General features: G+C 36.5%; 1 protein-coding gene across 2 annotated transcripts in view; it reads left to right on the plus strand.

The window, feature by feature from the left end:
• Gas41 (YEATS domain-containing protein 4 Gas41) overlaps window positions 1-24,785 on the plus strand; it is a 125,907-nt gene that overhangs the window by 24,778 nt on the left and 76,344 nt on the right. For both annotated transcript variants that reach the window (XM_090382251.1, XM_090382252.1), the window contains exon 3: window positions 10,131-10,250. In XM_090382251.1, the coding sequence (XP_090238377.1) occupies window positions 10,131-10,250 (120 nt within the window). The remainder of the gene's footprint in view (window positions 1-10,130; window positions 10,251-24,785) is intronic.

Here is a 24,785-nt window from a genome sequence, read left to right on the forward strand (position 1 = left end):
CAGAAACAGTGTTGTAAGTCACAAAAGACTGGTATTGAAATATATAAAGGGGGAAAAAAAGTTACATCAATACAGGTCTGATTCCAAATGACTACTGAGCTGTGATTATCTGATATGTAGCTTGACTTTTAAAAAACATTTTATTGGGAAAAAAATTAATTACATTGTACAGTACAGTTTAACAAATTGAAAAATAATTACAGTGAAACCTGATTTAATGGCCTTCTGTTAAGCACTACCTTCAGTTAAGAAGTGGATTTTTATTGGTTCTTTATTAAATCCCTCTTATGGACATCCTCTATTAAACATGTACCTGTCTAAAGTAAACATGAGTGCATTTAGTCCCCGAAAACTAATCTCACCTATATTAAGGAAACATTTTTGTTTTGTAGAAAATTTAATTCTATACTATTTTTGAAAGCTTTAAATTTTTTTAAAATCTGTTTACATACTGGTTGACTAAATACAGTATGTAACAGTTTTCTCTTTTCTATCACCAACAAATATTGATACCATAACATAAAAATACAAAATGAGAATGCTCTGTGCAGTGAAATAAGATAAGTGTAAATCCAGTAAATATCTTTTATTATGAGTACTTTGGAGCTTTCAAGACAATCGTGTCTCTTCTTCAACAGAGTTTGAACTTAACGGATACAGTTATGCGTGCAGTGAGGCAAGCACTTCTGGGCTACCAACCACGACCTCAATCCCAAACAAGACTACAAAATAATAGACCACTCCAGGCACTTCTGCCACTGCCTATGGTTGGAGTCACTCAGTATATTGAGCAATTCGAGAGCCATGAACCGCTGCAAGGGCATGAGACTGCACCCCATCTTGGAAACAACTGTTTTATACCTTGACAAGCGCTGGAGAAGAACTGCGAATGTTCCCGCAGCAACAATGAATGCCAGTTTAATGACTGAATAATGTGCCTTCACTCGCCTCACTGCACGCATAACTGTATCTGTTAAGTTCAAACTCTGTTGAAGAAGAGACACGATTGGCTCGAAAGCTCCAAAGGATTCATAATTAAAGATATTTACTGGATTTACACTTATCTTATTTCATTGTACCATGGATCCCAGTACAACAGGCCCATTTATACTTATAATGCTGTGTGCATTAAACTTTGAAACTAAGTTACTTATAGTGATCATGCAGCACTTCTAATTGAGGCATTGTTTACATAAAAACCAATTAATATGCTCTTACAGTACCTGTCAATAAGGAATGTGGCATGTGACATCAATTAGAGCAATGTTACATGGTTTAATGTTTCATGAAGGAGCAAAGTATAATGACTACAACAACACATACCACTTTGAAGTTTAGTACTGTGCTGTGTTAAAAAAATCTTAAGAGTATAAAGTTTTAACTTTAAAAGAAAAAGCAGGCAATTGAATTAAAATGTAAAGGTATGAGTACTAAAAATATTGTGCTAAAAGTTGGTGGTAGCCAAATTAAAAAAAAAAAAAAAAAAAGACCTTTGAAGGATATTTTGCTTGAAGATTATAAGAGTCTTCCTGATATTAAAAAAATCAACAATCAATGAATTATGTTAAAAATTATATGATTGTTGTGTAAAATACATATTCATAACTGAGCCATTAATCCAAGAAAGGGCTTTAAGTTTCTAGTGGATGATTTCAGTCATTTTTAAAACAGCATAATATTGTTTTTGGTTCTGACAGTGGTAAAAGTGTTCAGGTCAGTTTGGCAACTGCTGGCAAGCATCTGTGCTGGATATCAGTCTGAAGGTATTTATAATTTAAATGAACCAATTCTCTGTTTTAAATCTGTACCTAAAAATCTTTTTGAGTGAGAAATCAAGAAGTATAAAAACAAAGTAAAGAAAGAATCACTTTCTGTTGTTTTGTGTTGTTGAAAACAAAATTTTATTAGTTATTAGAAAATATGGCAAACTCGGGTGTTTTAAAAATGTGTGCAAAAAATTGCTGGTATTTTATGAATGTAACAGTAAGGCATGGATGGCAACTAGGATATCTGAAAATTATATTAAGCAATTTAATGATAAAATAGAGAGAGAAAGAGAGAGAGAAGGTAGAAATGTTTTACTCTCTGTAGATAATGCTCTTGTACAGGAGTGGCCAACTTAATTTGTAATGCAATCTACTTTTTTCCTTCAAAATGTGCCACGATCTACCATCGCAAAAATTTCATTGCACACGGTATACAAATTGAGGGATGACTGTATATTTAAAATTTGTCGTGATCGACCAAAATTAAATCTGCGATCGACTCATTGGCCATCCCTGCTCTAGTACATCAAAAAAAATAAAAAAAATTAAGTATCATTAGAGTATGCAAAAATGATCTATTTTACATCTAATTATTCAAGTATGACTCAGACTTTGGATCAAGGGATAATAAAAGCAATGAAATTAAATTTTAGAAGGAAACAATTCTCGTATATTTTAAGCCAAATGGACATCAACAATGAAATTACTAAGCCAGAATTGTTAAAATTCATAAATTTATTGGATGCAGTTTTTTGGATAAGTTCTTGGTCGAAGTCCGTGTCAAAAACTGACACTTCAAAAATGTTTCCAAAGGTGTGGATTTTCATTTTTACACAGTGTGCCAAATGAGAAAATGCCAGATGACTTTGTTGAACTCTTGCCAGGAACTGCTTGGCTGCTCAATAGAGCAAGTTTTAAACTTAGAAATGGATCTGCCAATATGTGAAATAAACAGTGTAAACTATTGATTGGGATGAATCTGTGAGTGAAATCTTTCATTGCTGCAAACAAAGTTCATTTACCAGAGACATTAAAGAAGAAATACCTGAAAATAAATAGTGCAGTTAAAAAGAGAGGCTTTATCTTTCAAAAAACATTTCAAAAAATAAAAGAATTTACTGGCAAATTTTGAAGAATCATTGTTAAATGATATAAAATCTTAAAACTAAAATCAATGATTTTTTTGATATAATAAATAAATTTATTTTATTTTGTAACCTGTTTATTTTATTATTTTAATAAAATAATGGAGTCACTGGTATGTAGGACCATCTAGAGAATGAAATTATACTGTAGTCACAGCATGGATTTGTTTAGGGGTGATCTTGTCTGACCAGTCTGATTGGATATTAATGATGCAGTAACTAAGGGACCGAATGCAAAAAATAATTTTGATATATCATATACTTGAATTTCAGGAAAGCTTTTGATACTGTTGCACATAAAAGATTGCTGTACAAATTGTAGCAGTGTGGCATTACAGCTATGGATAAAGGGATGGTTGAATGGGAGAAGACAGAGAGTGTTATTAATGGACACTGCTTTTCATGGACTAATATTATTAATGGAAACCCCCAGGTTTCAGTGTTGGGCCCATTGTTGTTTCTATGTTTATTAATGATATCAGGCGTAATGTCCAAGTTTGCTGATGATACAAAGGATAGTAGTTTGGTTAATGACAGTAATCAAGGTAAGCTGCTTCAACAACATTCAGGAAGGAGAATGATGTAGGTAAAGTAAACATTGGCAGTGAGCTGGATGATTTTGTAATAACTGAGAGGAAAGTGGAGGAGAGATTGTTGAGGATAAACATAAAAAAGGCACCTGGGGTGGATGGGATCTATCCAGTTATATTAAAGGAGGCAGCAAAGGAAGTAAGCAAACCCTTAGCCATAATTATGAGAGCTTCCTTGGACTCAGGGGAGGTACCTATGGACTGGAGATGTGCAAATGTGACCCCAATTCACAAAGGAGGTTCAAAGGCTGACACAAGTAATTATAGACCTGTTAGTTTAACTTCTGTTCCAGGTAAATTAATGGAGGCACTGGTTAAAGAAGCACTGCAGGATCATCTAGACAAGAATTCAGTTATAGCTCAGACGCAGCATGGTTTTGTTAAGGGCAGGTCTTGCCTGACCAATTTGATTGGATACTATGATGTAGTCACAAAAGAACTGGATGCAGGGAATAACTTTGATATTATATATTTGGATCTTAGAAAGGCTTTTGATACTGTTGCACATGGAAGACTGCTGCACAAATTGGAGCAGTGTGGCATTGGAGGCAAATTGCTGCTATGGATAAGGGGATGGTTGAGTGGCAGAAGACAGAGAGTGGTAATCAATGGACACTGCTCAACGTGGACTAATGTTATTAGTGGAGTTCCTCAAGGTTCAGTGTTGGGTCCGTTGTTGTTTTCGGTGTTTATGAATGATATTGATGATGGGATATCAAGTTTAATGTCCAAGTTTGCAGATGATACAAAGGTTGGCAGGGTCGTTAAGGACAATACTGACGCTATGCTGCTGCAACAGGATCTGGACAGGTTGAACAGATGGGCTGAGAGGTGGCAAATGAGGTTTAACATCGACAAATGTAAAGTGCTGCACATGGGAAACAGTAACCCCAGAGCAACGTATCAACTCTGCGGTACTACACTGACAGTGATGGAGAATGAAAAGGACCTGGGGGTAATTGTGCAGGCAGATATGAAGTTCTCTGAGCAGTGCAGACGAGCTGCAAGAGTAGCTCATGGTGTCTTGTCAATGATATACAGGAATTTTTCTAGCAGGGATAAGGAGGTGATTATTCCCTTGTATAAGGCAATGGTAAGGCCACATCTTGAGTACTGTATACAGGTCTGGAGGCCTCATTTCAAGAAGGATGTAGAGCTGCTGGAACGGGTACAGAGAAGGGCAACAAGATTAGTAAATGGAACAAAGGGTTGCTCTTACGAAGAAAGGCTTAAGTTTTGCAAATTACAGAGTCTGGAGACTAGGCACCGGCGAGGTGATCTGATAGAGGTGTATAAGGCTTTGAATGGTTTGAGCATGCTCAATGCCAATGGGATTCTTCATCTTTCTCAGAATAATCACCTCAGAGGGCATAAATTCAAATTGAGGAAGGACGGATGTCGGATAGATGTGCGGAAATTTGCCTTTGGCCAGCGGGTGGTTGGTTGGTGGAACCGACTTCCATCACTGGTTGTTGAAGTTGATAGCCTAAACAAATTTAAAGCTCACTGGACAGGTATTTCGAACGAACGGAGGGGTGAAATGGGAGTGGGTTTTTTTTTTTTGGCTGATGCTGAATAAGCTTGCTTTCTTGCATCATATGCCTCTGCTAATGCTAATGCTAACAAGATTCTTCGAATCTTGTTGAAGCAGCTTACCTTGATTACTGTCAAGAAATTAGGCAGATGGGCTGAGAAATGGCAGTTGAAGTTTAACATTGACAAATGTAAGGTACTGCATATGGCTAGCTGTAACCCCAGATTGACATGTGTGGTACTACACTCAGGGTAGTGGAAAATGGAAAACCTGGGGGTAATTGTGCAGTTAGTTATGAAGTTCTCTGATCAGTGTAGACAGACCTACAGCTCATGGGGTTTTGTCAGTGGCATATAGGAACTTTGCTAGTAGAACAAGGAGGTGATCGGTTTAGGAAGGATGTAAATCAGATAGAATGTGTGTAGAGAAGGGCAACAATATTGGTGAAGGAACAAAAGATGATTTTTTTTGTGGTGATAAGGTACACCAGGTAGAAGTTTTGGGTAGGGAGGAGTGAGAGAGACTAATTCCTAGGGGCAGCTGGGGCTAAAGTCATAGGGGCATGGTGACTTATGTGTTGGGTTGTTTTGCCTGCTGGCTCCTGGTGCTCAGTTTAGTGGGCAGTTGATCCCACACTGGTTGCTTCCAGTGTCAGCATCCTACACCATTCTGCTGCCAAGGATGAGGCATAAGCATGGCATCAGCAAGTATGTTCTCAGTCAAGGGGGAGAGCTGAGGGGACTGGTCCCAATCAGGGCCCACCAGCTCTAAGTGTGAAATTTGGTGGGGACTTTTGTGTATTCTGTCAAGTGACAGTGGGGGGTCATCTCACCTGCATTTGGTAGGGGACTGTCCACAACATAAAACACAGCTTTCTTGTTTACAAGACTAAACTTTTTAATCATTGGTACTCAGTCAGAACAATTATTACAGGTGTATGCAGGTATTTACTCAAGATCTTGCACATGGTACTCATCACAGCACTGTGAATATAGACAGGACACACATTTGTGATTTTTTTTTTTTTTTTTTATAACTTCTGCAAGTTAGGAACACTCAGGACAGGTAAACAGTCATAAGTACATTCACACATAGGTGAAACATGAACTTCACATGAGTCTGCACACAGACTCATGTGAAGGCACATAAACAATCACCAAAACAGGATCACCACTAGAAAACCAGGGTCATTGCCACTCTTGTGATGAGTGGTGCTTTGATATATTTCCTGAAAGGATAGGTGTCTTTTGAGTTTAGGCCCACTCAAGTCACATGTGCCGGGAGAGAAAACCATCTAGCAAGTTGCAACAGCGGCTTTTCACTCCATGCAATCATCCTTGCTTGTTCCCATCTCACTTAACACCAATCATTCATGCATGCACAGGGACAACCATCCACAGACCAACAAATTAGCTTTCATGCACAATCAATCATCATCATTAACCACACTCCTCTGCACTCTCATTTCAAGTAGGTATTCACATACCTTCAATGTACACTTGATCCAAAATCATACTCCTATTTATACTTGTACTTATGCTCAAACTGTACAGAAAGGACAGACGGGCCATAATTTTTGCCATAATTAATGAGAGCATCCTTAAATGCAGGAGAAATCCCTATGGACTGGAGATGTGTGAATATATCCCCAATTCATAAAGGGGGATCAAAATGGTGGCATGAGTAATTACAGCCCCATTAGCTTAGCATCTGTTCCAAGGAAAATATAAAGAAGTAATGCCGAATCATCTAGGCAGGAATGCAATTTTATTGTAGTCACAACATGGATTTTCTAAAGGGTGGTCTTGTATAACAACATCTTATAGGTTATATGATGCAGTGACCAAGGAACTGTATGTAAAAAAGAATTTTGATATCATATACTTGTATTTCAAAGGCTGAACATACTGTTGCACATAAAAGACTGCTGTACAAACTGGAGTAGTGTGCATTAAGGGCAAGTTACTGCTATGAATAAAGGGCTGGTTAAGTGGAAGAAGACAGAGAGTGATATGAAGTTCTGTGAGCAGTGCAGACGGGCTGTCAGAGTAGGTCATGGAGATTTGTCATGATATATAGGAATTTTGCCAGCAGAGACAAGGAGGTGATTATCCCCTTGTATAAGCTAATAAGCAGGCCACACCTTGAATACTGTGTACAGGTCTGTAGATCTCATTTTAGGAAGGATGTAGAGTTGCTAGAATGAGTACAGAGAAGTGCGACATGATTGGGCGCCTCCGTAGCCAGGTGGGAAGGAGCAGCAGTGCGTAGCACACGCTTCTTGATTAGACCGGGGTTCGAGCCCGTCACCACCAAATACAGAGGATGCGGAAAGGTCAGGGAATGACCACCGCATATTCCCGGAGCAATATGAGCAATATGGCCTTAGTTGCCAATGCTCCAAAAAACCAAATAACAACAGCAACATGATTGGTGAGAGGAACAAAGGGGTTGTTCCTCTCACCAATCAAGTTGCAGCATCTGGAGACTAGGCACCTGGGAGGTGATCTGATTGTGAAGTATATAAGGCCTTGAATGGTTTGAGCAGGCTCAATACTGATGGGATACTTCTGCTTGCTCAGATTTAGAACCTGAGGGGGATATAGATTCAAATTGAGGAAAGATGTTGTGGAAGAGGGTAATTTGACTAAATTTAGAGGAGATTAGACTAATTACACTAGCCAACATGATTTTTACCTACAAGAACTTAAATGCTGTTTTTAACCAATTTTTATGTGTAGATTTCAAAAATCACCATAATAGTTTCACATCATGTCACAGTTATTAAATATAGAGGGAGTTATGTTTCACCAAAATATGCCAATTGCACATAATCTAGCCAGTAATGTATGACATACTGATTTATTTTAAGAAATATAAGCTAATTCTCTTGATTTTAGCAATTGATTATGGCCTTGGTTTTCTTGTGATAAACATAATCAGACTTCTACCTATGGTTCTTAGGTTCAAATTCCGATGCAGCAATTTGAAGTGAGCATACTTTAATGTTTTTGGTGAAGAGTTTTGTAGGCCATGCTAAGGTTTTCGAAGTATTAACTGATCATGACATGTTCTCAGGGTTGTAAATCTATCCTCCAAACATACGCAGCCCCTCAAGAGTAGGATGGTGCGACCCGCAACTCTTGCGGGAGCAGTAAAATAATTTCTGGCTCTACCTGCTGATTTGCAAATATTTTTCCTTTCAGTGTTTTCACACGAGTAGAACTAGTAAGTTGCCACATCTGTGTACTGTGTAGTGATAAAAATTGAATTTGTGTTGTTTTTATATTGTAGTGTTCAAAACTGAATTTACATTTTCAGAAATTTATTTAGTGATACAATGAATAAGCGGACACATAGGAAGTGTATCAATCATCCAGACAATTTTTGTTTTGTTCGTGGATGGTTTACTCCGAAGACTCAATGGAAAAATATCTATGACAATACAAAACTTTCTTATTCTTTTTATTTCAGATGTAAAATTGGTGATCAAGGCAAAACTTGGACTCTTCACAAGTGTTGTATTATCTGTATGACAAACTTTAGGGAGTAGTTACATGGCAAACTCAAAGCGTTACATTTTGCAGTCCCTGTGGTTTGGGGAGAACCGTCTAACCACATTAATGATTGCTATTTTTGTATGACAAATATCTGGTTTGTCTAAAAAAAGCAAACATGCTATAATATATCCAAATATACCTTCTGCAATTTGGCTCGTTCCACACAGTGACGATTTGTCAGTACCAGTACCCCCCAAAACTTGGGATAGCAGTAGTGGGGAATATAATAGTGATCAAATTCAAGTTGAGGATTCCCCAGAAGTCTTCACAAGATGTTGACTATCAGCTAGTAAGTTCAGGTAGTGAGCTACATTTAATCAAACAAGACAAGTTGAATGATTTGGTTTGAGATTTAAATTTGCTGAAAGAACAAGCTGAACTATTAGGTTCTAGGTTACAGCAGTGGAATATACTCGCAGCAAGAACAAAGATTTCAGTGTTCCGAAAAAGACATGAAAAGTTTTCGAAATATTTTGCTATGAAGGACAGTATGGGTTTTTGCAAAGACATTATTGGACTTCTGAAAGAATTAGGTGTCATGCATAAGTCAGATAAATAGGATTTATTCATAGATGCCTCAAAATTAAGTTTCAAATCAGTTTTGCTTCATAGTGGCAACAAATTTCCATCAGTTCCCGTGTTTCATTCAGTTAGACATAAAAAAGAAAGCCATGAAAGCACGTCTAAGGTTCTACCTGCTGTAAATACCAGGATTACGGTTAGAACATATGCAGTGATCCTGAGGTTGTTGGTTTGCAGGGGAGGTTTCACAAAATATTGTTTTTTTGTGTTTGTGCGACAGAAGAATATTAATTCAAAACTTAATACTTTAGAATCATAATTTGCAAATTGTAATTATAATATTGGTAATTGTATTGTAAAAATTTGGTAATTGTAACTGTAATATTCTAAAATATTAAAAATTTGTAACCTTTTCTATTTTCTGTTTCCCCAAGAGCATAATCTGATGATGGGTATCGGTAAGATACCGAACATCTCTTTAATGTATACTAATGTAGGCGAGAACAGCCTAATAAACTATATTATTAATTTCACATGGTATAAGGGTGGTATTAATATAATAATAACCTTAATGGAAAACAACCGTGTATCATCCTTCCTTAACTATATTGGATTCATTCTTTCTTTCTTTGTTCATTTCACAAAAGTGAACGAGGAAAAAGTCACTATGTGGATACATGTGGTTTGGTAGAGCGGTAAAAAAATTCATAAAAATTTCTCACGGACATTTTTCTTTTCCTTCTTCTGAACATTTTTAGTGTTTCATCATTTTGATGGACACTTATTCTACTATATAGTAAAAGGAGAAGGAAATAAAAATGAGGTTCAACATAAAAATTTATGTTGCTCCAATTACTGGACACTTAGCAACTGTTTGGTTTGCTTAGTAATTCTTTTTTTTTTTTTTTTTTCCCAAGGTAGTTTTTTTCCTAATCTATGAAAAATTTTTGCTTACAATTTCATGCAGCTACAGAAAGTTAAAAATTATTAATTTTAATGTTTAATTATTTCAGGGAGTTACAATCATTAAACCAATAGTCTATGGCAATGTAGCCCGTTATTTTGGAAAAAAGAGAGAAGAAGATGGTCATACTCATCAGTGGACAGTGTATGTTAAACCTTATCGAAATGAAGTAAGTTTTTCTGTCTAATTATAATTTAATCTTTGTTACATCACAGCCAAGACCAGGCTTAACAAAGTATTGAATATTAATAGGATTTAGCAATATTAAAAAAAAAATGATATACTTTGTTTATGCACATAATTTTTACACATTGATAATTTTAATAGACAGGCCGAACTGAGCAAACTTAATATTACTTGGCTTACTTATGGGTTCTTCACAATGAGCTTCAGCATCAGGAATTTCAAATACCCTCGTTATATCTTAAACCATCAATGGAAAACCGGCAATACGTGTGTAATGAGTGGAATGCATAAAAAAATATATTGGCACACAGCCACTCATAAACAGTTTATACTATAAAAAGTATTTGTTATTTAGAAAAAAAAAATTTTTTATGGTGTTTCAATCATATCTATCAAGTATGATCTGATAGTTTCAAGGTTATGTGCAGATGAAGAATTTTGAGATCTTAAAAAACAGAATTTTTTTGAAAAATTTTGCCTTTTATTCACTTAATTAACATTAAATTTTATTTGATAAATAGCTTAATAGTCTTAGTCATGTTCGTTAGCTTATTTTTGAATTTAGCTAGAGATTTTGTAAGTTATGACTTAATATTCATAGAGCTGTTGTATTGGTATTTGGGTGAAAATATTGTATCACATAACTAACAGTGTAGTGCACAGTGGTGAAATTATAGGATTTTAATTGTGGTAAATAAGTAGCTTGAAGATTTTACTCATGTAGGTGGGCATATATTTTTTGTTTTAGCTAAGAATTTTTATTTCTAGTAAGGTTTTAACTAATTTAAAACTCTACAAACATAATGCTATAGTGTAATACATATAATGTAAACTTGATAGCATAATACATATTATTAAATTTAGGTATCTATTAGTTTAGTGTAGTATTATCAAATTAAATTGAATTTAAATGGAAATCATACCTCAGACTAGAGCAGCAGAGCAATGGACTTAAAGCAGCAGGAGTAATGTGGCTCTGGGAACAACTGAATGGGTGGTTCTCCTACACTTATGGCCTTACAAAATGTACTACTTGTGCAATGTTTGTGAATCTCTTGAACGGGACATGATACAGCCAAGAGAGATGTCTTTATATTTGTTTGATGCTAAAAGTGTGAAGAAATTAATTGCAAACTCAGCATTCCAATGGGTGTTTATAAGAGCTTGAATAACAGGGTGGATGCCCTTGAAGGAATTAAAGTGGGGGCTGCATTAAGCTCTCAGCTGCCCAACTTAATGCCAGAACTTATGCTTGTGAATTAGAAATCCCCATGGCAGAATGCACCGGTCCCATAGGAGGTAGTTATTGTTGGTAATTCTATTGTAAGGGAAACTGGAAATATGTTGTACAAAAAGGATAGGTGGAATAGGATCAGGGTACATCTGCCAGTGGCAGAAGTAAATGCTGTAGAGAAGATATCTTTTAAGAGCATGAAAGGTGATTGGCACTAATAATAAGAGTAGGAGATCTGAGGACTTACTTATCTAGTACAGGGCAATGTTGAGAGAAAGTTGCAAGTTGGATTAAATTTGAACATATCTGCAATTCTGCCCATGTGTGATAGGAGGGGGTATACATTTGAGAGCCTTGTCAATCAATTTAGCTCTGGTGAGATTGTGTGGGCTCACAGGGTAAAATTTTTCTTAGCATGGTCTGTGCTTATTAATAGGAGAGACTGTTTTTTTACAGAGGATGAGATACACTTAAAGAGCAGGGTGCAAGAATATTTGCTGATGCTATCGAGGCAGTGTTAGGTGGGTCAGAAAACTGATAGCTTGAGTGGATACACAGAATAATAGATAAACTAAAGCTGCAGGCAGGATCAAAAGTGATTCTGGCACTGCTTCTATTGGAATACAGCAGCCTGAAAAGCAAGCAATCTGGGATTTTGAGTGCTGCGCTGGGTCATCATACAAAAAAGTAAAAGGTAGAAAGAATAGCTGTGTGTATACTTGCATGTATGTTAATGCTGGGAGCATAGTAAATAAATTTGATGAATTTAAAGTATTGATTAAGTCATCAAATGTAGATATTGTAGGGTTATCGAAGACATGGTGTCACTCAGACACCATATCTTTCATAACCCTACAATGTCTGCCCCTCTTCTCTGTGCAATTATACTGAGAGGAGGAGTTATGCTCTTAGTTAAGAAGCATATTAAATCTAAGGTAATGCATCCAATCGACATTCATAGCCAGTGCAATGTTGAATCAGTTTGGTGTGACATAAACACTGTAGAAACAAAAGTAGGAGTAGGTGTGTGTTATTGGACTAATAACTGTGAGGAATGTAACTAACAGCTAACAGAAATAGTGGACTGATAAATCAGAATTACTTATAATGGGGGATTTTAAGTTTCCAGATATTGCCTGGAACTTGTGGGTTGGTTACCCACATGCTAACAAGACTTTTGTGAATTTATTAGATTAATTTATTACCTCTCTAATATGCTTCTGTTTTCTACAGCAGCATTATTAGAGGCAACAAGAGGAAGGAATACTTTTGATCTGATTATCAGCAGGGATTCTTCGTACATCAAGAACCTGCAGGTAAAAGATCCACTGAGTGGCAGTGATTAGTGTACTAATATGGGATTTACTTAAGGACATAACTACTGTCGAGGGTAAAGGCTTTGCTTTCATAAGGATGACTACAGTGGTCTTGGACATTTTTTAATTTCTATACAGTAGACCCATCTCATGATGTTGCCAACAGCAAATTTAAAATTTGCTGTTGGTAACAACATCAATTTTAAAGCATTCAGAGAAATAATCAGAAACTACAAGGCTTTTTGTACCAAATAAGAAATACTGTTCAAGGTTTAGACCTGTATGAATGTCAGATAAACTGATGAGACTGGTTGCACAGAAACAAAATGCATGGAATTCATATAAACCATCAGGTGATACAGAAGCTTATGGTAGATATGAACTAGTTTGTAATCAAGTCACAAAAGAGGTTAGGCAAGCTAAGGCAGACTATGAGAAGTCTCTGGCAAAGAATGGAAAGAAAAGCAGCAAAGACCTCTTTACTTATATTAACAGTAAAAGGACAGTGTTGAATCACATTGGTCCTCTTGGTGTTGATTGTTTAACTGTTGATGATCTTGTCCAGGTTGCTGACAAACTGAATAGATATTTTGCATCTGCAATCATGCATGCGGAATTCTTTAGGGAGGGGAATGCCAGAAGTTCATCAAACTAACAGGGAGCTGAATGATTTTGTGATAACTGAGAGGAAATGGAAGAGAAATTGTTGAAGCGTAATATAAAAATGGACTGGGGTGGATGGTACTATCTAATTGTATTAGGAGAGGCAGCAAAGGAGATAAGCAAACTCTTAGCCATGATTATGCGAGCATCTTCGGATTCAGAGATGTCCCTGTGGACTGTAGATCTGTGCAATAACTCCCAATTCACAAATTGAGATCAAAGTGTGATATGAGTTATTACAAACCTGTTTAGTTTAAGTTATGTTCCAGGGAAAATATTATTATTTTTTTTTCCCTTGTTAGTTGTTGGCGCATCGGCTTCTGTGGCCATAATGCACCTCCCAAAGTTTTTGCATTTTTTTACTCTGATCCAAGCCTGAGGCGGGATTCAAACTTGCAACCTTTGAGTTGCCAGGCAGGCACTTTATCCACCTGGCTAGCCCGGTCGGCTCCAGGGAAAATAATGTAGTCACTGGTTAAAGAAGTAATGCAGGACCATCTAGATAGGAATGCAATTATGCTTCAATCACAGCATGGATTTGTTAAGGGATGATCTTCTCTGACCAATCTGATTGTTTACTAATCTGATTAGTAAACAATCATAACAAAATAACAAAATAACTAGATGCAATCAGTAACAAAATAACTAGATGCAAAATATAATTTTGATATCATATACTTGGAATTCAGGAAAGCTTTTGATGCCGTTGGATATAAAAGACTGCTGTACAAATTGTAGCAGCTTATCATTAAGGGCAAATTACTGCTCTGGATAAAGGAATGGTTTAATGAGAGAAGACAGAGTGATTATTAATGGACTCTTTGTAGATTAATGTTATTGGTGGAGTCCCCCAGGGTTTAGTGCTAGGCCCATTGTTGTTTTCTATATTTATTAATGATATTAATAAAGGTATATCAAGCAGAGTGATTAATGACAATGAAGGTGAGCTACTTAAACAAGAACTAGACAAATTATACATATTGGTTAAAAAATGCTAGTTGAAATTTGACAAATGCAAGGTACTGCATATGGGTAGCAGTAATTCAAGATTAATGTACCAACTGTGTGGTGCTACACTCAGGGTATTGGAAAATGAAAAACACCGGGGGTAATTGTGGAGTCAGATATGCAGTCAGTTCTCTGAGCAGTGCAGGCATGTTGCCAGGACAGCTCATGGGGGTTTTGTCAGTGATATAGAGTAACTTTGTTAGCAGGGATAAGGAAGTCATTATTTTATTGTACAAGGCAGTGGTTAGGCCACATTTTGAGTTTTGCATACAGGCCTCTGAAAGCCTTATTTTAGGAAGGATGGAGATCTGCCAGAACAGGTGCAGAGAAAGGTAATGAGATTAGTGAAGGATGGTCTCACCAAGAAAGGCTTCAGTTCTGCAAATTGCAACATCTGGAGACCAGGCACCTGAGATTTAATCTGATTGAGATGTTTAAGGCTTTGAATGGATTGAGCAAGCTGAATGCTGTTAGAATTCTTCCCCTTGCTTAGACTACACATGTGAGGGGTTATAAACTAAAAATTGAGGAAGGATGGTTGCAGGATAGATATTTGGAAGGTTACTTTCAGGCAGTGAGTTGTCAATTGTTGGAACAAACTTACATTTGTTTTTGTGGAAGTGGTTAGTTTGATTAAATTCATGGAAGAACTAGACGCTTGCTTTCTTGCATCATTTGCCACTACTAATACTAAATTGGACAATTATTCTGAGGCATATTTAGTGAAAGATTGATCTTTAACTTGACATTTAAAGCCCCATTTCTAGAGAGTGATGAAAATATTTGAAATGTTCATTGGTGAAATCTAATTGCTGCCTATAAATGGAAGAGATCGTCATTTCTCAAACCAGGTCTGTAGACATGCTTCAGGAGTCTTCAAATAATGTTCAAAATTTCTTATTAATATTTAAAAGTGAAAAAATTTAGAGCTGAATTTCGTTAAGTGTAAGGGTCCATGAAAAGTTCAAGCTAAATGGAGGTCCTTGTGTCATTAAAATTTGAAAGCCACTGGAGTAGACAGTAAAGCTCTGACATTCTTCTAAACAGATGATTGAATTTTTGTGGATGATTTAAATTTGCATCCTAAGGAGTTGTTAAGAAAGACTGAAGTGCTTGAAGGCTCAAGAGTCATAACTATTTTGACCTCTTGTTCTCATAGTCTAATTGATTTATTGCCTCAGGAGGTACTTGCTATTATTTTTGAATTGATTTTGCATCTATTATAGAAAATGAACAACCTTTTGCAATGCCATTACAAGTATATTGGAAATGGATATGCCATTACAAGGCATTGTCATGCAAGAAGAGGATCCCTCTAAAGAGTTTCCCAGAATATTTGGTCTTTAACCCTTTCCGCAGTAATTTTGCTGAATGTGCATTTGTTTAGTGCTGCCAATTTTCCTCTGGGATTGACTTTTAAGTGAGTTTGTTTGGGGAATTTTGAAATTATGTAAAAGTCTTTGTGCATAAATATATTTAAATATTAATTTGTTCTTATGTTGACTTGATTGCACAACATTGGTTTGAAATTATTGTAAGAAATCAAATCACAGTTTTTTACGAAACTAAAAAATTTGCCATTATTTTTTAATGCATTAATATCCTCTATCTATTTATTTATTACTTGACTTAGTTTCAACTTCTATGTCTGAATTCCAAAGAATTTCTTTAATTTCTGGCCTAAATAAGATAACTAATGCTAATAGTTGTTGCCCCCACTTCTCCTCCCCTGAATTTCAGAGCTGTTTTCATGCTGCCATCTATTAAAACTATAAATACTATTAGAAAACATAGATAAGATACTATTACTAGTATCTTATCTATGTTTTCCTAGTATGTGCTGTATAAGATACAGCACATACTAGGATATTTCAAGATGATTTGTACATTAACAGTCACATTATTTAAAACATAGTTCAAGTGACTGAAAAATGTACTTATACATATACTCGTTCTTTTGCTCCCAATACTTAAAATGTAGATTTACAGCCAATAGGAGGTGCCTCCGTAGCCAGGTGGGAAGGGGCAGCAGTGCGTAACACACTTCTTGATTAGACCGGGGTTTGAGCCCATCACCACCAAATACGGAGGATACGGAAAGGTCAGGGGATGATCACCGCATATTCTTGGAGCAATATGGCCTTAGTTGCTAATGCTCCTAAAAACCAAAATAACAAACAGCCAATAGGGTTAATTATTCTTGAAATTTCAGTAGCAACAAATAGTATTATTCATTTACTCCCAAATCTGATGGCATTGCCTTGGTAGCTGGTGGCACTCTTTTAAATTTCATGTGGTAAGGAAATCTTGCGTGATACCACTCCATGGATTTATGATCTCATAATGAACTTGGTTTGGTGTTTGAATCATAGTAATGAATTCAAGCTTCACCCATGGTCATCAACCAAATCAGATGATAAACCTTATTTGAATCCTGAGAAAAGTTTTCAAGAATTGTCTCTGCAAAAGACGTATTTGTTCTGGTCTATGTTCATAGCTTTTGGTATTGCTGAAATTTTTTTTTCACACTCACTTCTTTCGGGTTGTAGGGGCTAACTTCAGTGTGGTAGTTTAAATCTGTATGATTTGTAAAATTTGCATGATTTTTGCATATGCATTTGGTTTTGATCACAGAGAAATCTTTCTTCTACTAATGATTTTTCCTTGATTGAAATTACAGTTGAAGTGTATTAATTTTACTTGATCTTTGTGAGCAAAGTGATAGGCTCATTTATAGGATATGTTTATTATCTTTGCTATTTATTGTAACCAGATCTGATGACCTTTCTTTTGAAAGGTCATCAGATCTGGTTATGATTATAAATGGCATCAGTGCTTTCTGTGATTACAACATTCACTGGTCATCTGCCCTGAATTCAGAAAACCAGTTCTTGATTGTATAACGGTCTGTCATCTCATGCCTTCATCTCCTTGTGGATATAGTTTCATGGCAGTCCTTTTATATTTTTATAAAATGGCATTTCATCACACGCAGCTCTGTCTTCTTTTGTAAAATTATTGATTTTTTGGTAGACATTACTTTTTTAAACCTGAACAAAAAATAATGCAATAGAACCTAATTAATAAAAACTCGGTTTATACAGAATTCTCATTTATACAAATCACATACCATTCTACTGTTAAAGGATAGAATTTTCTACTTAAACATATTCATTTACAGTCGATTCCGGTTATTTGGGACACATCGGGACTAGTGCATTTTGGCCCGATTAAGTGGCTGCCCCAATTATCCGAAGTTTCATGTAAATAGTTAAAAACACAATATACCCCGCTTTACAATTGGTTCACTGTACAATCAAATCGCGTTACGATGGAGTCACCATAGTCAAGTACTGTTCACTATACGATGTGTAGTAAACACTGGTCATTGTGATCTCTCGTTTGTGAATTGAATTTTAATTCTATTAAACAGCGATTCTAATTAGTGAAAATAGGAGGAATATTATCCACAGGCTATAAAAGTAAAGATATTAAGCACAGATTTACCCTTTATTACCTTACCAATTAAAAAAAATTAAATGATACGTGATAATCATAATAATTAATATGTACTGTAATATGTACATACTAACTAGTTGACATTTGTGTTCACTGACATTTATTTGTGGGTGGAGGTTAAAATTTAAAACAGTAAAAAGATAAGCAATCAATAACAAAGAACACAGCACACAAATTGCAAGTAACTCGATACGTGCAAGTGAGAACAGAGACAAGTTATGAAGCTTTAAAAATAGGAATGAAGAGCTGAAAATAAATTTTTTTTTATATGATTGAAGATTTCATGGAAGTGTAAACACATTTCACCATAATAACCCACAAAATTCCAGCTGTCGGTATTATCGCATATTTAATAAGATCAAGTTTACTATCCGTTAGATTGCACTAACAGAAAAGCACAATAAACAAGTGACTGCTAATTGTTTTTATTGTTTTATAGTTGTGACCTCCCGAAATCGGAACGAACCATGTGGTATGGTTGGAAACAATCGTAGGGTAATCTCCAGTGCTGCGGTCTCCTGCTCCGATTAAACGGCATGTTGTCCCAATTAAGCAAAGTAAACCCTGGCTATTTTCTTGTTCTGTTTTTTTAAGATTTGCCCCAAATAAACGGCTGCCCCAATTAACTGGTGACCCAAATAACCGGAATCCACTGTATTAATTTTGATTATTGAATTTGTTGAATAAATTACCCAAATACTTAAGTAGAAAACCTGTGAGAACAAAATTGTTATTTGTATAATTAGTGCGAAGGATACTGCAACTCATTAATATTTCATGAGCATGTTCCCAACTTCAAATGCAGCAATGGATGGCTTCAATGATTTAAAAACAGGAATAGCTTAGTTTCATGAAATGTTGCAGTGAGTCTGGATTGCCTTAGAGAAAAAGCTACAGACTGGTTGTGTGGTGTACAGTCCATTCTTGAAAAATATTAAGCAGAGAATATTTTTGAACTTGGCAAATATATATATATATTTTAATGATATTGTTTCTTTTTTCATGGTTTCTCTTGTAAATAAAAGAAAATCTGAACAAAATATTATTCTTATTATTGTAAGACAAGGGTAAGAATATATATAAGAAAGAAAGTGGTCAAGTTTTGATAATTTTGGAAGAACTTGTAATTACAAAACCTGAACTCTGTATTGACAAGATTTTGTTATTATAATTAAGATATTACTCAAAAATAACTTTAAAAAGTATTTGTAATGTAATACAATGGACTCCCGCTAATCCGAACACGTTTCGGTCGGTGGAGAGGAAATTGTTTTAGTTCACAAAATATACGTTTTTTTGTATTTTCCAGTTAAATTTAAATGGTATTAATGGTACAAAAACATGTAGAATTCCACAAAAAAATTGTATTTTATTGTAGTACTGTACTAATACAAAATTAATAAATCAGTGTTTGACATGGCCTATTAAAACTACAGATCTATACTTACACACCAAAACAGGAACAAAAGTCATTTTTCAGAAGTAACAAACTCTATTAGTTTTAGAGGTACAAAACTGCTCGATCTTTGCACGTTTTTTTTTCCAGTCAGTTAGCATTAGCAGAGGCATATGATGCAAGAAAGCAAGCTTATTCAGCATCAGCCAAAAAAAAAACAAAAAAAAAAACCCCACTCCCATTTCACCCCTCCGTTCGTTCGAAATACCTGTCCAGTTGAGCTTTAAATTTGTTTAGGCTATCAACTTCAACAACCAGTGATGGAAGTCGGTTCCACCAACCAACCACCCGCTGGCCAAAGGCAAATTTCCGCACATCTATCAGACATCCGTCCTTCCTCAATTTGAATTTATGCCCTCTGAGGTGATTATTCTGAGAAAGATGAAGAATCCCATTGGCATTGAGCATGCTCAAACCATTCAAAGCCTTATACACCTCTATCAGATCACCTCGCCGGTGCCTAGTCTCCAGACTCTGTAATTTGCAAAACTTAAGCCTTTCTTCGTAAGAGCAACCCTTTGTTCCATTTACTAATCTTGTTGCCCTTCTCTGTACCCGTTCCAGCAGCTCTACATCCTTCTTGAAATGAGGCCTCCAGACCTGTATACAGTACTCAAGATGTGGCCTTACCATTGCCTTATACAAGGGAATAATCACCTCCTTATCCCTGCTAGAAAAATTCCTGTATATCATTGACAAGACACCATGAGCTACTCTTGCAGCTCGTCTGCACTGCTCAGAGAACTTCATATCTGCCTGCACAATTACCCCCAGGTCCTTTTCATTCTCCACCACTGTCAGTGTAGTACCGCAGAGTTGATACGTTGCTCTGGGGTTACTGTTTCCCATGTGCAGCACTTTACATTTGTCGATGTTAAACCTCATTTGCCACCTCTCAGCCCATCTGTTCAACCTGTCCAGATCCTGTTGCAGCAGCATAGCGTCAGTATTGTCCTTAACGACCCTGCCAACCTTTGTATCATCTGCAAACTTGGACATTAAACTTGATATCCCATCATCAATATCATTCATAAACACCGAAAACAACAACGGACCCAACACTGAACCTTGAGGAACTCCACTAATAACATTAGTCCACGTTGAGCAGTGTCCATTGATTACCACTCTCTGTCTTCTGCCACTCAACCATCCCCTTATCCATAGCAGCAATTTGCCTCCAATGCCACACTGCTCCAATTTGTGCAGCAGTCTTCCATGTGCAACAGTATCAAAAGCCTTTCTAAGATCCAAATATATAATATCAAAGTTATTCCCTGCATCCAGTTCTTTTGTGACTACATCATAGTATCCAATCAAATTGGTCAGGCAAGACCTGCCCTTAACAAAACCATGCTGCGTCTGAGCTATAACTGAATTCTTCTCTAGATGATCCTGCAGTGCTTCTTTAACCAGTGCCTCCATTAATTTACCTGGAACAGAAGTTAAACTAACAGGTCTATAATTACTTGTGTCAGCCTTTGAACCTCCTTTGTGAATTGGGGTCACATTTGCACATCTCCAGTCCATAGGTACCTCCCCTGAGTCCAGTTATTGTGGCCTTGCCCACTCCAAACTCTATTGTCAATTTCGTTGCACTTTCACCCTTGTCCAGCCTTTTCAAAACTTCCAGCTTATCTTTCAACGTGTGCACGTTGTGTGTTTCCGTTTCGTGGCCATCGTGGCAGCAAACTGAACTAAACTAAACTACAATGTAGAGCGAAGATTTAAACATTCACGTTTAATGCATAATGTTGCGTGCAATGAGTCATAGCGTGGAGGGGAAGGGTTTGCTTCCAGTGTGTCATGCTTGCATACAAATGCTAGTAGGCTTTGTATACATTCATTCCTTAATAAACCAGACCTGTTTTACTGCTTGCTTCTGCATTATTACAGTTATTCAGCTAATCCGAACAGGGCTCGGTCCCAATTAGTTCTGACTAGCGGGACTCCAGTGTATTATCATGTATTTTATTTTCAAATACAGTAGACAGTGCTTATTGTGAGCACTTTGGGACTCAGATAAAGTGATAACAATAACTGAAAAAACAAGAATACAGCTCTTTGGAATTGTTTATGGATAGAGTGGAAATATGTACATAAAAAGATGAAGTGGACAGAAAGGAAACATTCAAATCAAGCAGTGTGTTAATTTGATTATCAACTATTTCTTTGAGAAAATCATTAATAAAAATGTTTTTTGAAATCCATAAAAACTATTAAAAACAAATAAGAAAATATTAAAATCAGCAGTTATAAAAGGGTTAATGCGCTACTGTAAAAGTCTGGTTGCTAGGAGTACAGGTACAATACTTTCTTTTGTGCAGTAATGCCACCGATAACCATATGAACTGTATGAAGCAACAGCAGTAACTAGCCACACAGTGTGTCGGAGGTTAAGAACAAATCAGGGTGTTACTTAATCACTTCCACTGCACATGTGTAAACTGCAATAAGGCAAAAAAACAATAACAAAAACCAAAGTGCTGATTACAATAAATAGCATTTTTCTTATAATATGGGTACTTATATATGGTGGTAATATGGTTACTTTATTGGGACATTTGTGATTTGGACTATATTTAACAATCTGTGCAAAAATATGTAAATCAAAGGGGTCATGTGATGTTTCAACATTTATAAGAAAGCACTGTAGTGCTTTCTTCCACATGTGTAAAGCTGTGTGATCTGACTTGTCCTCAAATCAGCTCACTGGCAGTTGGGAACAAACAGGATCTCATGGACTCCAAAGAGGTATAATTGTTAGAGTGAATTTTGTAGGTGATTCAGCAGAAAGCATTCAAAGCTATTTGAGCCTTTCCCAAATAGAAAAATGCCTGGAAAACATCCTTGAACAAAAGTAACTATAGGTGAAAATGTAAGGTGGTTGACACCTGGAGTGGATTATCAAATGTAATCATTACTAAATGATGGAGGAGAAGTTAACTGCTCTGCATTTAATGCAGGAACATCAAAAGGTATTGGTAGCCACACCATGTAAAGAACCTATGGGGGAATGTGCTGCAGTAGTAGGAGACCTATAGAGAATCCACCTGTCAGACACCAACTCAATGCATCCTAACTCAATGCAGTCACAAAATGTGACTGCATTGAGTTAGGATGGCAAAGGATTAATGAAGAGGGAGTGGAAGTTAGTCATGGTCTGATTAGGTCCATTTATGCTTTTCAGCATTGATGAAAGAGTGCATATATGGAGTAAACTGTACAACGCAACTGGAACCATCCTGTGATTTTTTACTGACAGTGCAGGCTACTAGTAGATGGAGGTGTAATAGTGTGGGATATATTTTCATGGCTTACCTGTGATTTCCTGATCCAGCTGAAGGGTAGTGTGGATGGCAAAGCACATCTGAACATCATTGTAGATCAGGTGCACCCAACAATGTTGTATATTGAACTCTATGGATAGAGATATTTTTAAGATAACACTGCAGCCATTCGCTGTGCCGAAAGAGTGATTTGAGCACATCTGAACATCATTGTAGATCAGGTGCACCCAACAATGTTGTATATTGAACTCTATGGATAGAGATATTTTTAAGATAACACTGCAGCCATTCGCTGTGCCGAAAGAGTGATTTGAGCAGAAAGTGGAAGACTTCGTCTGTTCTGTCCAGCCCAATCCCTGGTTCTTAATCCATTAATCATCTGTGAGATGAACTGGAAATCTGTGTTTATCAGTGCAGTACTCTGTCCAGGTGAATCTGGGAGCTGATGGTTTTATTACATAAATGGTCCAATATTCCCTGAGTTGTTCTTCAACACCTTGTTGATTACATGTCATGTCATGACATGGTGCTGGAGCAATATGGCCTTAGTTGCTTAATGCTCCTAAAAACCAAATAACAACAATGACATGGTGCAATGATTCAACCCGTTGACAGTCAGTGTTTGACTGTCAATAGGCTGAATTGACACTATTGACAGTCCAACATGGACTGTCAGTAGTGTAAACAGCTGTTTACACTGTTTTTCCATACAAATCTGGACACCCATAGGATTTGTAGAAAATGAAAAAGCAACTGCATTCATGCTAGAAGCAAGCAAAATCAATGAAATACAGAAGATTAGTTGGGAGTTGTTTAGCAACTTTCAGCAGGAGTTGCCATAGGATGTTTTTAGGAGCATTAGCAACTAAGGCCATATTGCTCCGAGGATATGCGGTGGTCATTCCCTGACCTTTCCACATCCTCCGTATTTGGTGGTCACAGGCTCGAACCCCGGTCTAATCAAGAAGCGTGTGCTGCGCACTGCTGCCCCTGCCCACGTGGCTATGGAGGCGCCTCGGGAAAATTTCACATAAGGACATTGATTACAAGTGATCATTGTTTAAGCATTAGAATGGTTGTACCAGAACTCAGTATGGACAAAGAAACAACTAGACAATTTTAACTAAAAATTCAGGCATTAGAAAAGTGTGTGCTAAGATGGTGTGAACGTTTTGAATGAAGATCAAAGAATGGGAAGGTTTCAAGTTTTGTGAAGATGTTTTGAAAATAATTCAGGAAGATTCAGACTTTCTGAGTACTGTAATTACTTGCAATGAAAGTTGACTGTTTCAGTACAACCCAGAAACTAAATGATAGTCCAATGCAGTAGAAGACAAAACAATTCCCCAGACCAAAAAAAAAAAAAAAAAAAAGAAAGGATGTCAAAATCAAAAACGAAAACCATGCTTCTTGTTTTCTTCAGTATTAAAGGAATTATTATGGCTGAATACATCCCACCAAATTAGACTGTCAATCAGACATAGTACGCTGAAGTTCTGACAGGGCTGTATGAAAAAATTCGAAGGAAGAGATCTGAATTGTGGAAGGATGGTTGGATGCTCTATCAAGAAAATTTGCTACCACACAATGCATTCTCTGTTTGCCAGTTTCTTGAAGAAAAAAAACATCCTTGTGTGTGAACGTGCACCCTACTTTGCCAGACTTAGCCACTTGTGACCTTTTTCTCTTCCCTAAACTGAAAAGTGTGCTTAAGGGAACCCATTTTCAGTTCAGTGAAGACATTCAGAAAAAAAAACGACTGAAGTGTTACAAGGGCTTACAGAAGATGACTTCCAGAAATGTTCCTGTTTAGAAGAAATGTATGGAACAGTGTGTGCAGCCCAAGGCAATTATTTTAAAGGGTATAACTTGTAAGGTACAAAAGATTTCATTATATTTATTTTATTGCAACAGTCTTGTTATTTAATAGTCACACCTTGCATTTACCAGAGTGTGTTGTCCCAACTGTGATTTTTTACTGAGGTGCTGTTGCCATCTTGGGTTGTTTCTTGTGGTTTGGACCACTGGCACATTG

The sequence above is a fragment of the Mastigoproctus giganteus genome, chromosome 10, assembly GCF_048544385.1.
Source record: "Mastigoproctus giganteus isolate SK-2022 chromosome 10, ASM4854438v1, whole genome shotgun sequence".
Taxonomy (NCBI): domain Eukaryota; kingdom Metazoa; phylum Arthropoda; class Arachnida; order Uropygi; family Thelyphonidae; genus Mastigoproctus; species Mastigoproctus giganteus.